The 15,877-nt window shown below is 34.2% G+C and overlaps 1 protein-coding gene across 2 annotated transcripts in view; it reads left to right on the forward strand.

The window, feature by feature from the left end:
• Positions 1–15,877, forward strand: part of LOC128878794 (peroxidase-like) — a 37,036-nt gene that overhangs the window by 14,788 nt on the left and 6,371 nt on the right. The window contains exons 2-5 of one of the 2 annotated variants that reach the window (XM_054127326.1): positions 2,274–2,386; positions 4,832–4,976; positions 5,900–6,105; positions 14,713–14,889. In XM_054127326.1, coding sequence (XP_053983301.1) covers positions 2,278–2,386; positions 4,832–4,976; positions 5,900–6,105; positions 14,713–14,889 — 637 coding nt within the window. In that variant the 5' untranslated portion in view covers positions 2,274–2,277. The remainder of the gene's footprint in view (positions 1–2,273; positions 2,387–4,831; positions 4,977–5,899; positions 6,106–14,712; positions 14,890–15,877) is intronic. The other variant, XM_054127327.1, reaches the window with a different exon arrangement.

Consider the following 15,877-nt stretch of genomic DNA (forward strand, 5'->3'; position numbering starts at 1 on the left):
TGTGTGTGTGTGTGTGTGTGTGTGTGTGTGTGTGTGTGTGTGTGTGTATGCGTGTGAATTCTTAATGGAATCGATTGCATCACGTTGCCTCCTTTCCAGCGATAACGGAATATTTAATTTAATTATTGCTTGTTTTTCTACCAGTTCTGTGGAAACTTATCAGCAGCCTTGAAAGTGAACACGTTCTTTTTTTTTCACATAAATGATCGCGTGTCAATGAGGAAAGTTCCGAGATTGAGCAGAAATTTAGAAAAGTCATTCGTGAAATAATTATATTTGCGTTATTCGTGGAAAAATAAAATGTCTGATTTATCATCGAATAAAATCTCATGAATCGACTCGATGAAAGCGCAGATTGTTTCGATATTAATCGTTACGGGAGATTTCTAAGAGTTTTTGTACTGGCATTCCTGAAATTTATGTAGATCGCGAATCACACGTAACATTATGTCATTTTAATTGAAAGTAGCAAAGTTGTTTAACAAGCCGGCAAATTAGTCGGAAAGATTTACAGTCTTCGAATACCTTACGTCATGGAACTCGTTTAGCGCGAGTTCTTCGACTGTTATCTATAGCTCGATGTAAATCGTCTGCTTTTTGATACGGTCTTTAATAGCCGTAAAAATATTTTCTAACGTGCAATTAAAAATCCAAGTATATTTAATAATTTAAGCAACTTTTCTAGAGACTTTTCGCAATTTGTAAACATGACTTGCAGCACTGACTCCTGACTCCACAAACAATTTTTTATAACTAATATCGCTAAACTGAGAAATCATGCTATCGCTGTATCTTGATTTTGAAATGCATTTCGAAACAGAACTAAATACGAGCAGAACTTTAGAGTCACAGACTTCGTAAATTACTTTAATTAGCTTCGTTAACAAATTTAGAATAATCGGTGACAGCTTAGAAATAACCTCGTCACAATTACTGTGTATAATCTCGACTTGATTCATCAATCAAACAAGAGATAATGTAAGAAAGCGACGCTGAACCTCGTCAACGCGAAAACAGGTTCTTCTTCGAGGTCGAGTTGCCAAAACACAATCCTCTCATCTTCTTTGTCCTCAAACGTGACTTAACCTGTAAATGACATGATCAAAATAGAAAGTATGGAGGCGCATTTATTAAGTTTCTTTCACCTTTTATGGGAGATTCTAAAATACGTGAGGTACGACAGGTTGGAGCATGGAATGAGATTTTGGTAGGTTTGAGGAACGTGATCGTTCGGGAAATTAAAAATGGCGTAGAAGAAAACATTTAGAACATTCTAGTCTCATAATAAAATAGAATATTAAAATATGAAAATACGAAATATAGTGTAAAGTTGAAAATATGAAAAATATTGAATCATTTTAATTATATAAATAAATCTCCTTGGCTTTCATTTATTTCACTGTCAATATCAAATATAATTTATTAAATATTAAATATAATTTATCGTGATCAAACTGTCTTAGAATACTGGGGCGTTACATAGTTAAGGGGAAATTTTGCACAAACATTGCTCGTGAAACTCTGTATATGCAATTCGCGTGTAACGTGGATCGCCTTCCGGTTGCACGTTACGAATTTAATTTACGCATACAGAACTGCGAAATAAATGCGCATTAATCGAAACTGTCGACCCACTGTTCGTCAATAACGCGAAGTTCTCTTAATTTCTCTGAACTCTCCAATAAAAATATCGTAGCAATAATAAACGATGATTAATTTATAATACTCCAATTACTTTCTCGTCTAAATATTTAAAAAACCTCAGCTGCGTCACATTGCGCAGGAAACTGCATAACTGCAGGATTTTTACGCATTGTCCCTCGATTTAGTAGATTGGAAGTAAAATAACGTCACGTTCAAAGTAACTGGTGCACCGTTACCATGACGCACATCGAGTGCAACTATGTTGCACGTGCATTCACCGGAGAATGCACCGTAGATATTCAAACTGGTTTAAAGTATTTTATTTGCACAGATTTAAATGTGTCGCTGCTTATCAAAGCTTGCTGCACGATCAGAAAGTGTGTATTAGATGGCGAGGACGTCGGAGGAAAAGTTTAATAATAGAAAAACTTTCCAAGAAATCCGTTTTCCAGTTGCGGTAAACTTTGCTTTACTTTGATGCGAGTTTGCCCCCTGCTCGCCGGAGATTAATGAGAAAACGAAGGGAAAGTGGGGAAACGCTGACCTTGATTTAGATTACGTTTTATTTTGTGTTATTTGGATTATTAGCGAGCAATCACGAATAAACCGTTTCGCGATTTCTGTTTCAGAACTATGAGGGAGCGAACGGTGCGTTGGATCGCGGTAATATTTCTCGTCGCGATTATCCTGGAAGGAGCAACCTCGACGCGTGCTAAGAAGACGAAATCGTCGAAAAATGGTGGTAAAAATAATTTTTTCTAAAATTCGATTCGAATACCTGAATTCCATCATGTTACACAGTCAATCATCAATCAATCAATTACACAGACAATCGTCGAAAAATGATGGTAAGAATTATTTTTTCTAAACTTCGAGTTAAATAGCTTTCGCGATATCGATGAAGTTCAGCTTCGATTGGTCGGAGTTTGCGAGTGTTTAGTACTTTGTTTGAGGGTGAGTGATTCCTGCGTTCTGGAATGTCAAGTAGAGTATTAATAATCAAGGCGAGGGGCAGGAGCATGGAGCAAAAGAAACTGGGCCAATGGGTTCCTTAAGCAACAAGTGGAAATTAACGACAGGGAACTGTTTTACGAGACTGGAAACGTTCACCTGTGTAACATGACGGAATTCAAGTTACTATGCCCAGGATGCAGATATCATTTTTTTAATGACAGGAGGAAAGGCAATGTAACGTAATCGTTGGAGATCTAAGAAATATATCAAGTAAATACTCCTTAAAATAACAAAACACAACACAATCATTGGGAATTACAGAAAAATATCAAATTAACCCTTGGAAGATTCTTGCAGAAAATTCTAAGAGGCGTAGAGGTGTGAATATTTAAAAAATATCAGCTTATAGGGGACGTCAGATCTCGTCACTTTTTTCGTCAGATCTCGTAGTGGTCTGATCCTTTTGGTGTTCTCTTAAAGAAAAATAAAACAACAGACGAACACTCGAATTTAAGAAAAATATCACCTTATGGAGAATGACAAAACGAAACTTTTTCATATTTACAGTTTATTTATACGATGTTTCATTTCAGAGATAATAATTGGAAACATAGAAGACCTTTTTTCCTGAGATCTCGTAGTGGCCTGCTTCTGCTGTTGTTGTCTTAAAGAAAAATAAAACAACGGACGAACAACCGAATTTAAGAAAGATATCACTTTATAGAGAATGACAAAACGAAACTTTTTTATATTTACAGTTTATTCATACAACGTTCAGTTTCAAAAATAAAAATTGAAAGCTTAGAAGACCATTTTCCTGAAATGTAATTTTTGCAACGAACCTCTAACCCCTAACTTTCCATTTTTAATTTCGAAACTACCCATCTTATGAATAAACCGTAAATACAAAAAAGTTTCGCCCCATCATCCCCTATAACCTCATATTTTAAAAAAATTGATTTAACAAATATAAACATTTCTCCGAGTGCATTTATCGAAAGCGTATATATCCCGCGTCTTTTTTCCCAAAACAAATTTGTACAGTGCCAGGAAATAATATTTCTATCCACCTCCACTAGCTCTACATAATCTCTACATAATCTATCAGTTACGTAGACCGAGTATCCTTGGAACTGGACTTGATTAAAATTCACTGAAAAGTTTACCGGTTAACCTAGCGCGGCCGTTACCTCCCAGTTGCCCAGTCGCGTGGATATGATCTGTCGTTGGTGTAGCATTTATCGTTCCGGGCTGAAAGCAGTGAAAGGGATCGGGCTCGCGCAATAACGAGCCTGTTTCACGATCTATTACGTCGACATTGAATCCCTACGATCGTCCATGGTACGGTGAACGTGACCGATGAGATGGTATGCCCGATATACGTTAAAAGAATGGCGATGGCAGAATGCATCGATGCAAGGTTCGTTAGAGATAGGATCTACCACGAGGCAAAACGGCGAATTATAGTAAGCGTGTACGTTGCCCTTCCTCGTGGGAAAATGGTAGCGTCCTTCTGCCAATAGGAGAGTATAATGGCGTGGCATTAAACGGCGTCTTTGTCCTGATTAAAGCGAGTCCACTTACGTGGCGACTACCGTGGTTCCGGGTAAACGTGTTGGGAAAGGGAATATGAGTAAGCAGGTCGAAACGCATGATCGAATCGGACCACGTTCCTAGTTACTCCGAAATACTGGATGATGGGAGTTTAGATACGTATTTTGGGCTGATTCGAAGCGTACTGGAAATTATTAACCCTTTCAAAAATTACGGACACTATCGTTTAGGGTGAATGGCCTTTAGAACAAGTTTTCTTCGAAAATTACACTATTAAGATTTTTTTTTATTTTTTCAAGACTAATTTTAAATTACATTAATACTGGAAAAACAATAATTCAGGCCTGAAAGGGTTAAGCATTTGAAACAAAACACTTAACGACATAAAAATTCACGTTTCGTCGTATTTTAGTATTCCCAGACCCTCTTAACATTTTCCATTTGTTCGATAAGCCCGGTGAAATTATTTAGCAGCGTTTGTAATTGTACTACGCAAGCGGTGTACATATGTACATTATCGAGTTGCAACGCAGGAACCTAATTAGTTTAAAACGCAATCGGATTATACCAATTAATGCAGGAATACAAAAAAGAATGAAATTTAGAAGGAGAATCATATTAACGCGTTTGCTAATATCTGATAATTTACGAGGCATTGTTGCCTTCTTTTGATTTACAGGAAATAAGGAGAAAATATCGGACTTGGAGGGATCAGAGACCTCGTATAATTTGCCTTACATGACTGACTATGGCAACTCCTTCCAATCTTTTGGATACACGCAGCAACCAAGCAATTCGTTTAGTAGAAGGGCTCCAAATAGTGGGTGAGTATAAAAAGCATTAAATTTGTTTACTATCTACTCTGGTATTCTAAGAAACTATATATTTGACTTCATATCGTAATAAATAGACTGTGGTCCTTTATGCGAAATAAAATCTTTGCAATGGTAGTTACAAAAATTGAATCCAAATGGGAATTTATTTTACTCCGCAAATATTATAATATGAGCATAACTTTAAATATTTTTTGCATAAAAATCAAGAGTTCCAATAAGCCAAAAAATATCAAGAATTAGGAGAAAGAGTAAAATTACAGCAAATTTTACAAAAATTTCTTACTGTCTACTCTATTATTCTAAGAAAGTATACAGGGTGTCCCAAAAATGTTGGAGGTCCTTGAAATTCGGTCCTTGAGATTCAAGGGGTGACTTGAAACAGCTTATTCCTTAGCGAAATTCTTGTCCGAGGCTTCGTTAAGGAGATATTAACGGAAAACACCGACCAATCAGAGCGCGGCCATTTAACGAGTAGCCTACGCACCGCTACTGTCTAACGCGTATTGGTCTGAGCTCTGATTGGTCCGGGTTTTCTGTCAATATCTCCTTAACGAAGCCTCGGACAACATTTTCACTAAGGAAAAAGTTGTTTCAAATCACCTCTCGAACCACCCTTTTCAAGGACCGCCAATATTTTTGAGACACCTTGTATATTTGACTTTCATATCGTAATAAATAGACTGTGGTCCTTTATGCGAAATAAAATCTTTGCAATGGTAGTTACAAAAATTGAATCCAGATGGGAATTTATTTTACTCCGCAAATATTATAATATGAGCATAACTTTAAATATTTTTTGCATAAAAATCAATAGTCCAAATAAGCCGAAAAATGTCGAAAAATTTCTCGAATTAAGAGGAAGAATAAAATTACAGCAACGCTTACGTTTGATGATTTATTTTTATCCGCAGGTATTACTCGAACTTCCTGTTCGGTTTTGGGCAAAATATGACGAGCGATATTCACCAAGAAATTAGGTGTGGCGATACGTTCCCGAGACGCTGCGAAAAGTCGCGATACAGAACGTACGATGGCTCTTGCAACAATCTTCGCAACCCTACTTGGGGTATGGCAAACACGAGATACGCACGTCTTCTGCCTGCGAACTATGCAGACGGTGAGTCTGAAAATTTTCTAAAAGTTTCTAAAAATAAGAAATCATTTTGGATTTCCTATTTCTATTAAATTAAAATTTAATTAGGAGAAATACAAGAAAAAAGTTGAATTACCAGGACAATAGAAATTATATTTTATATATTATTTATTTTTCATATTTTTTCATTATACCTTTAATAAATATATATCGAGATAAATTAATTGGTTAATGAACTTAAATAAGTATATATTTTGAAAATATAAAATAGAAGTAATATTCTATTAACTTAATATTATAAATAAATATTATAATTTCTTTCACTCCGTGAACAAATATTGAATAAATTAATGATATTGATAAAATATTTATCCAACGCATAAATATTAATATATCATATCGAATTCGAGGTAACACACCTCGGGTTCAAATAATAAAAAATACATGAAATATATAAACTAAAATAAACTTTAAAATGATAAACACTTCAAACACAATTTTTTAATAAATCCTTCGACTTCACGTTGAGCAACTAAAATATACTTTATATACAGTCAGTCCCAAATATTCATACCTTCCATGCCTATCGAAGAAATTTGTTTAAATTAAAAAATAAGTTTGATAATACCAAATAAATATTTCATTATATGTAGATGAATGAACTTTATAGTTGTATATATTCAAAAAAGAAATAAAGAAATATTTCATTATTAATATACGTGCATAAATAAACTTTACACATGTGAATATTTACAATGACAAATTTATTTGGAAACATTAAGCTTATTTAATATAGACAAATTCCTTCAATAGACATACAGAGTACGAATACTTATGGGACTGACGACTGACTGTATGTACCCATCGTTCAAACGGTTTATTCACCCGCGAGATACCTAACTTTCACGTTTCCAGACTCCGCAATATGCAATATGACGTTTTATATTTTTACTCGCGCAGTATACGATCTAGACTCGGCGTAAAGATTCGATATCGCCCAGAATCGTTCCAGATCAACGCTCATGAGTATGTCCGCAGCAAACAGGCGACGAACGTTTTGGGAAGCGGGCCAGTCAACCCTTTCACTGCTATTGCCGCTAACATGCTCGACAAAATTGATCGCCATATGCGACTGGATATGTCAATGATTCTGGCAAAGTCAGTTACACTCTTAGACTTCGACTATCTACTGCGAGAGACTGTAGAACACCTGATGGCCATCTCACGGGTCACTGGTCGCCCTTGCCCTTTCTAGCCACTCTAAACTCGACTATCTATCGACAATGCTTGCTTGTTTTCATTTGAATAATTTCTAGTTAATTTATATGAACACCCGCCAATTTTAGATACAATTGCTCAAAACTATGAGAAAATGCAGTGCAAAGTATGAAATAATTTCTATTTAAATTTCATTATTACTGATCAGCTCTTGATGAATTTGACTAAATTATTAAGTACAATGCAATTCGCCTTTTCGAAAGCGGTGGAAAATTAAAAATTACCTGCACCAAAATTACCAAATTTGATTTAACTTTCTGTCGGAGGAACCAAAAATATAGCTTTTAAATATTGCTATTATTATATCCGGTTTAGACTATCCCAAGCTTTTCAGACAGTACTTCCATGGAGAGAGAGTATTTACATTAGCAGTAATGAATATTGCTGCCACCACCCTCCCCCTTCCAAATGCCCCAAACCTACTGAATAAGCAATATTGCCCACCCCCAACCCAACGCCAAAACAAATACATCAAACACTCTGAGACAGTATTTCCACGATTCCATAGGCTGGAACACTCGATATTCGCGTTTATGTGAAACCGACGCCAACGCTATTCCAGCGACCTCAAACCTTCGGAAAACGTTTGATAACCTACTGAACACGTAGAATTGCACTAAATTTCATTGTTTAACACAGTTTCAATCGATTCCATAGGCTGGAGCACTCGATATTCGCGTTTATGTGAAACCGATGCCAAAGGTATTGCAGCGACCTGAAACCTTCGGAAAATGTTTGATAACGTACTAAACACGTAGAATTGCACTAAATTTCATTGTTTAACACAGTTTCAATCGATTCCATAGGCTGGAACACTCGATATTCGCGTTTATGTAAAACCGACGCACATATTGAGCTTTCGCTATCGAGCAGTATTAACACGTTAGTTACCACGTTGCGCAAAAATAAGTGACAGGTCTTTTCATTAAGAAACTAAAAAAAAAATTCATTTCGAAGGTGATGCGGTGGTGAAAATAAATCTGGGCAGAATTCGTGAATTTTACGTCGTTAAACAATTAAATACTAGGACAATTGTTGAATGTCTAATATTCGATAGCCTGGAGACAAAATTTTAACTGTGTAGGAATTTTTAGTCAGGGGACCGATGTATTAAATCGTGGGTTAGGTCTGTCTTAGGGAAAAAAAATTTGTATTGCGTCACTGTTGAAGATTGTAGTGGCTATAGGACTTTCCTATCATGAAACAGTAATGCAGCTTGCTTCGTTCTCTTTCGTCAAGTGTTTTTCTATGGAATGCTGTAAAGTTTGATAGCAGTCATCGCAGAATTTATTTCAAAATTGGAGACAATTTGTGTCTAGTTAAAGTGTCTTAATTTATTCTAAATTTATTGTTATCAGCTCCCTGAATCTTCAAGAATAGATCCCCTATCTAAAGTAACCTTTGCTCATCCATCAAGGACATGTCGTCATCCATTAGAGGTTGATGATGGAGTGCCGCAGAGTCAGTTGAATCTTCATCTCCAATTCTATACAAATTTCATTTGTTATTTTCTCAATGTTTGCAATCACGTGGTGCACTAAGGTTTTGATATCCTCCGAACAATGCATATCGTCGAGAATTACTTCTGAATTAAAAAATGGCGTCAATTTTATAGGAGCAACTACTACTATGTATTAACTACTGTGTCAATCTAAGCTGTTTTAAATTCATTGTCGTCAGTTCAGTGAATCTTCAGGAGTGCCATATATTCAGTTGCATCTTTAGGCTCCAATTTTATGCAGATTTCAGTGTTTCTAAATAGATGTGTCTCGGCATCTTATTTCTGGAAGTCGACTCCGAGACGAAAATGGACGATTCACCAGAAGAAACGAATTTGTACATATCCTGCAAACTCTGCGAGTTTTCTTTCGGGTAGGCACGAACGCGCGTAGCCACCTAACGGTTGGGAGCGGTTGGGAGCGGTAGTTAGGGAGTAGCGGGTATCGGCTCAGATCGCTCAACATGTTGTCACGTATTTTTACGTGAATGTAACATCATTTTTTTTAAAATAACATAGCCTATTCTACTCCAGAGAAAGCAAGGAAGCTACTATTAAAATTTGCTATCAATCGCTTAAATAGTTTAAAAAATTTTTGTTTACATACAAACAAATGCTGTCTCTATCTAATAGTAAGATTAAAAAATGGCGTTAATTTTGTAGGCCGCTGCTGTGTCAATCTAAAGTGACTTAAATTTATCGTTGTCAGTTCAGTGAATCTTCAGGAGTAGATCCCACCTCAAGTAACACATCCATCAAGGACAAGACGTCATCCATTAGAGGTCGATGATGGAGTGCCACAGATTCAGTTGAATCTTCACCTCATCAAATCTTCATCGCATACAAGTTTCAGTTGCCATTTTCACAATGTTTGCAATCACTTGATCGCACAATGTTTACACTAAACTCTCGATAACTTCAAAGCCCTGCATATCGTTTATAAAATTAATTCTAACGAATCGCAGTAGCGAAAGGTCCGATAGTCCCATAATCTCCCACGGTAGGTCGATACTTTTTCTTCCACAGAATGGGTGAAGAAACGTCTGGAGTAAATTTGAGCTCATAAAAGTCATCGCACCTTTCTCTAGTGACTAGCGGACAGTGTGAACATTGTGCAACGATTTTTATCACAGTTCGTGCGATAATAAAAACTCTGCTTCCGTAAGCAACGCAAAATTGTCTACGGGTGACTTTCACAGTCATTGGCTTTCTTCCATTCGTAAGGAACTATACTTAATGAAACTTGACACACATATAGAGCATTGAACAATATTAGACACATATTTTTTTATATCAACTAATATTCATTTTTTATACTAAACCTACCTATTTTTACTATGATAACACAAATGATTAGTCGTAAAGACAGTCTTTTTTAACCCGATGCAAAAATATTTGACGTGATACCAAATTGAATAATTCATTAAACAATTATATATAATTCATACTGCATGTAAGAAGTTAGTGTTAAGGAGTGCTACCCTCAAAGTTGCGAATGAAATACCTTCAATAATACCTTTATAATTAAATTTATAAAAATTCAATTTTCTAATTCTCAAATTAACACGTTGACTGCCAGACAAATATTCCTAAAAATTTGTGCAAAGATTAAATATTATTTGAAATATTCGAGACTACATAATCAAACGTTTATTGTGCTATATATTTTTGTAACTTCGTCGAAATTCATGAATTTCATTCAAATTCATTTCCTTTTGTGTTTAACTTTCGGAATTAATTTGTTCAGTGAAAAGCACTGTCACCCATATATGGGCAACGTTAAATGTAATTATCCACCAGTCGCAACTAATTATCTGCAGTGTCCTATTTGTTACTATAAGGAGCTCTATCAACGTAGTAAATAACATTTAAATCCTTGCTTGATTGAACTTTTGCATAGATTATAAAGGTCGATACAGGAGAACCTTTTTCGTATTTCTTTTTTATGCACTTATCTGCTTCCATTTACTTGCGATGCAAATTCGACGAATGTTTATTCATGCGTGCAAGAACGTGCAGAAATGTTAACGTTTATTGCTTGGAACTCTATTGCCCCGATTGCTCGATCATTTAAATCTAAAAACCTATCGATTATGTTCACCCACAAGAGGTAAAAAATGAAAGAAAATTTAATTGAAGATTACTCCAAAATTAAAATCTGGCTACATTGTTGTTAAATTATTCTCTTTTATTATTATTCTCTATTATTATTCTCCCTTTTTAAATCATTAGTAACGAAGTTAGGTTTCGAACTTTTAGAACAGATGTTTGTGGAATGTCAAGCACCAGCAGAAAATAGCTATGACGTTAAACGATGGTAAAACGCAGTTCAAGTTTTTTCCAACAATGTTGGAAACACGTTGCACATGTTTTATTGCTGTGCGTTGTAAGATCGCGATGATAAGATCAAACGGAATTGATTCATTCGTTTCATAGACTGATTTCTAACTCGCTACATATTCCTGGCTAATTTATGAAATTTTTATAAAAAATTTATTTTGTTCCGCCCTCTTTGCTCTGTTTCTCTCGATAGAGTTGTTGCACAAACGAAAAAAAACAACTTCTATTGCTTCACCTGTGTTTCTACTAGTTCCCCACTCGTTTGCTAATGCGATGAACCGTTCTAATTTGTATCCTTGATCATTTTCTATCGAACTAGGATTAAAAAAGAAAGGTGCCCATATAATAGTAATAGCAACAATAATAATAATAGCTTGATAATTTTCTATCAAACTACTATTAACGAAAAAAAAGGTGTCCATATAATAGTAATAGCAAAAATAATAATAATATCTTGCAGGTGACGTTAATTTCCATGTCCCCTTTCCATTTATGGTTACAAAGAAACGTTTATATAATAATCGAACACTTCATGTATCGACAAAAATCCATAAAAAGCACGCTTAAGGAAATCTACGTTTTGCGAGTTACATAAATCTTTCATAGATGGTGTAAATTATCCATGCAACATGAGAAGTGTAAATCAATTGGTACCGATGAAAAGGAAACTGCTTCCTATAGATGATGACAGGAAAATGTGCTGTAATGATTTATATTCGAAGACGTAATTCAACAATGTTAAAAAAAAAAAGAAAAAAAAATATACGTGTCGAATTGAGTAACCTCCTCCTTTTCGAAGTCGGTTAAAAATTGCTTCGATCAGTGGAGAAGAATTGCAATAGGAGTTGTTAATTTTTATGTCACCTAACTGCAACATGTGCATGCAGAATGATGGTGTAATAATACATTCTTGAATAATAATTTTAGAGAGAATATAGCAACAGAAAATATCGTGAATTCTTTCTAGAATGATTGATGCAAAGGTGATCGCAATTCACAAATTCCTAAAATGTCCAAAATATTGTTAAATTAAATACTAAATTAAATACTAAATTAAATACTAAATTAAATACTAAAATAATCCAAGATGTGGAAACATTGATACAGTAAAAGCTTGTCATACTTCCAGGCGTCTATCTAAAAGGCAAATTGTTTAACAGTATTACACACGCACAGATACATATTTCTTTTTACTTGTCTGTCAATGTTTATTGCAGGGGGTCGTAAAACTTTATTATTTCCGCAGTATTCGCGCCTCGTGACAAATACCTACTTTCACAGAAACTTGTTTCGATGGAAGAAATACCACGGACGTGATTTATGCGCTCGCGCGGGAACCAGTTCGCTTCTTGGTTTATAAACTTTACTATCGGATGTTAATTATTGCGGACACGTGGGGCCATTTTAGACCATTCTTACGTGCACGCTTTCCGTTCCTGCTTTTGTTGTACAAGAAATGGCAAATAGAAGCAATTGGTGTATAATTTTAAATAATTCTATACGACTCGATCGTTGCTATTTTAATTGATTTTATTAAAACTTTGTTACACTTTCGCTTTCTTACGAATTTTTCTAGAGGTATATAATTGATATATATTTCTAAACAATTCACTACAATTTGATTTTTACTGTTCTAATTGTTTTTATTCAAATTTGGTTACAATTCCATTTCCTTATGAATTCTTCTAGAGAATTGATAAATAATTTTAAACAATTCTATACGACTCAATTGTTACTAATTTAATTTATTTGATTAAAATTCTGTTTTCTTTATGAATTCCTCTAGATAAGCAATTGATATATAATTTTAAACAATTCACTACAACTGAATTCTTACCGTTTTAATTGATTTTATTAAAATTTGGTTCCACTTCCAGTTTCTCATGGATTCCTCTAGAGGAAAGTAGACCGCTTCTATAAAAGAAAAAAACGAGGAACTGAAACCCGTACGATATTAGATTCCCTTTTGATTCAATTACGTATGATAAATATGAGGAAATTAGGAGTGTCGTGTATGGTAACAACTGCGAACCATTTATAATGACATTTATAACATTCCCGGGCCCGTAAACGAGAAAATTGCGGAGAGCGGAAGTCTCAAATAGCGATAAAGTCGAGTGCCAGTGGGAGAATAATGATGAATAGACCCTTGAGGATTATTATACAATCCACTATAAACGAGTATCGCGATTGATACACTTTCTAGCAATGAAGTAGAACGTGCGCAATTCATGTCATTCATGAATAATAATTAACAAGTGTGTTTAATGAGTGTTGTTGTATTTCATCGCACAAACTTTATGGCTCTGTAAATTATCAATTCCTACTGAATGTATATGTTACGGTAAATGTAATAAACTGTAGATTTTGCATAATCACCGGGGAAATACTGTCTGAGTACGTTTGGAGTAGTTGTTTTAGTGACAGTGGGAGCCCTAACTCTAACCTTATTTCAGGACTTGAAGGATCGCCGGAAGTAATGTATTCTTCGAATCTGAAAACCGTCGCAAAACCATAGTTTGATGGAAAAAGAGACTGAAAACGACGGTTGCAGCTACTTTTTCATTGATACGAACTGTCTATTAGGGTTACATCCCCCGTTTAGACAATTTGACGCATTCAAATTTTGGATCCGACACACTTTTGAAATTTTGAAATTTTGAAATTTTGAAATTTTTCAACAATTTGGTAATTTCAATTTAACGTCCTTACAGACGGATGCTTACCACGAGACCCTTCAAATGTTATTCCAACCGTTATACCCTTCACCCTGTAATGGCTAAATGCAAATTTGATTAAATTAACAAATGGATGCATGAATACTAGGAATAGACGATTAGAATAAATCTTCATGGTTTATACATGTGACTTAAAATAACCATTGATTGAATTTTTAGTTGTAAATTATAAAATATTGTTATTCGCAGTGATAGTGTCCAAAAAAAAATTAAATCCAAACTTATTCAAACAATATTTTCGTCTAGACGGTATATGCATTGACAGTTTTAAAGTAACCATTAATTGAATTTTTAGTTGTAAATTATAAAATATTATAAACTATAAATTATAAACTAGGCCCAAACCTACTCAGACAGTATTTCCATATAGACAGCATATACATTAACAATTTTATCACATTCCCCACTACAAGCTGGGGACATAAAAAAAATATATACACATCAAATTGAGTAACCTCCATCTCTTCAAAGTCGGTTAATAAAATCGCCGGTCAATTTGCTAAATGTTCCATAACTCATCATATTTACCAACTTTAGTATGGATTATACATAATCACCGCATTTATCACATTTGCCGTAACATGTACACTTTTTCAATAACAAAACCAGAATATACGTTTGTGATTTTCTTAAAACAGATCAGAAAGATCAGAGTAAAGAATTTAGATATTTTGCATGTTGCAGCTGGCGCAATGAAGATGTGTCAAAGTAAAATACAAAATTGAAGAAGATTTGAATAAATATACTAATTGAATATCGTATGTTAAATTCACGTAGGAATTCGAGCGCCCACGATGTCAGTCACTGGATCAGATTTGCCACTTTCCCGAATGGTAAGCTACACTCTGTTCCCGCATGTCGACATTGACGATCCAATATGGACTCTGGTAGCGATGCAGTGGGGACAAGTTATAACCCACGACATGGGTCTAATCGACGGAACTACTCAATCAAGTATATCTCATATTTTTATCATACTAATTTATCATAAGATAATTTCTATCTCGATTTTCTGCTACCCATTAGTACTTAATATTAATATTAATGAACCTGCCTTCTATTTTTCTTCCTCGAAACTCTGATATTCTAATATGTACATATTCTAACAATATTCTAACAATATTCTAACAAAAAACTCCACGCCGATTTTAATTAAACTTGACACACAGATAGAGCATTAAACAGTATTAGACACATATTTTCTTATATTACCTGATATTCATTTTTAATACTAAACCTACCAATGTTTACTATGATAACACAAATTACTAGTTTTAAAGACATTCTTTTTTAACGCGATGCAAAAATATTTGATGTGATACTAAATTGAATAATGCATTAAACAATTATATATATTCATACTGCATAATTCATACTGCATGTAAGAAGTTAGTATTTAGAGGTGCTACCCTCGAAATTGCGAATGAAAAACCTTTAATAATACCTTTTTAATTAAATTTACAAAAGTTCAATTTTCTAATTCCCTAATTAACACGTTAAGTGTCAGACGAATATTACTGAAAAGTGCTAAGATTAAATATTATTTCAATTCGAGACTACATAATCAAACGTTCATGAATCAAAATTCAAATTCAAATTCAAACCTTCATGAATCAAAATTCAAATTCAAATTCAAACGTTCATAAATCAAAATTCAAATTCAAATGTTCATGAATCAAAATTCAAAATTCAAAGTCAAAATTCATGAATCAAAATTCAAATTCAAATTCAAAATTCAAACGTTCATGAATCAAAATTCAAACGTTCATGAATCAAAATTCAAATTCAAATTCAAAATTCATGAATCAAAATTGAAATTCAAATTCAAAATTCATGAATCAAAATTGAAATTCAAATTCAAAATTCATGAATCAAAATTGAAATTGAAATTCAAAATTCATGAATCAAAATTGAAATTCAAATTCAACATTCATGAATCAAA

This window comes from Hylaeus volcanicus, chromosome 6 (genome assembly GCF_026283585.1).
Source record: "Hylaeus volcanicus isolate JK05 chromosome 6, UHH_iyHylVolc1.0_haploid, whole genome shotgun sequence".
Lineage (NCBI taxonomy): Eukaryota > Metazoa > Arthropoda > Insecta > Hymenoptera > Colletidae > Hylaeus > Hylaeus volcanicus.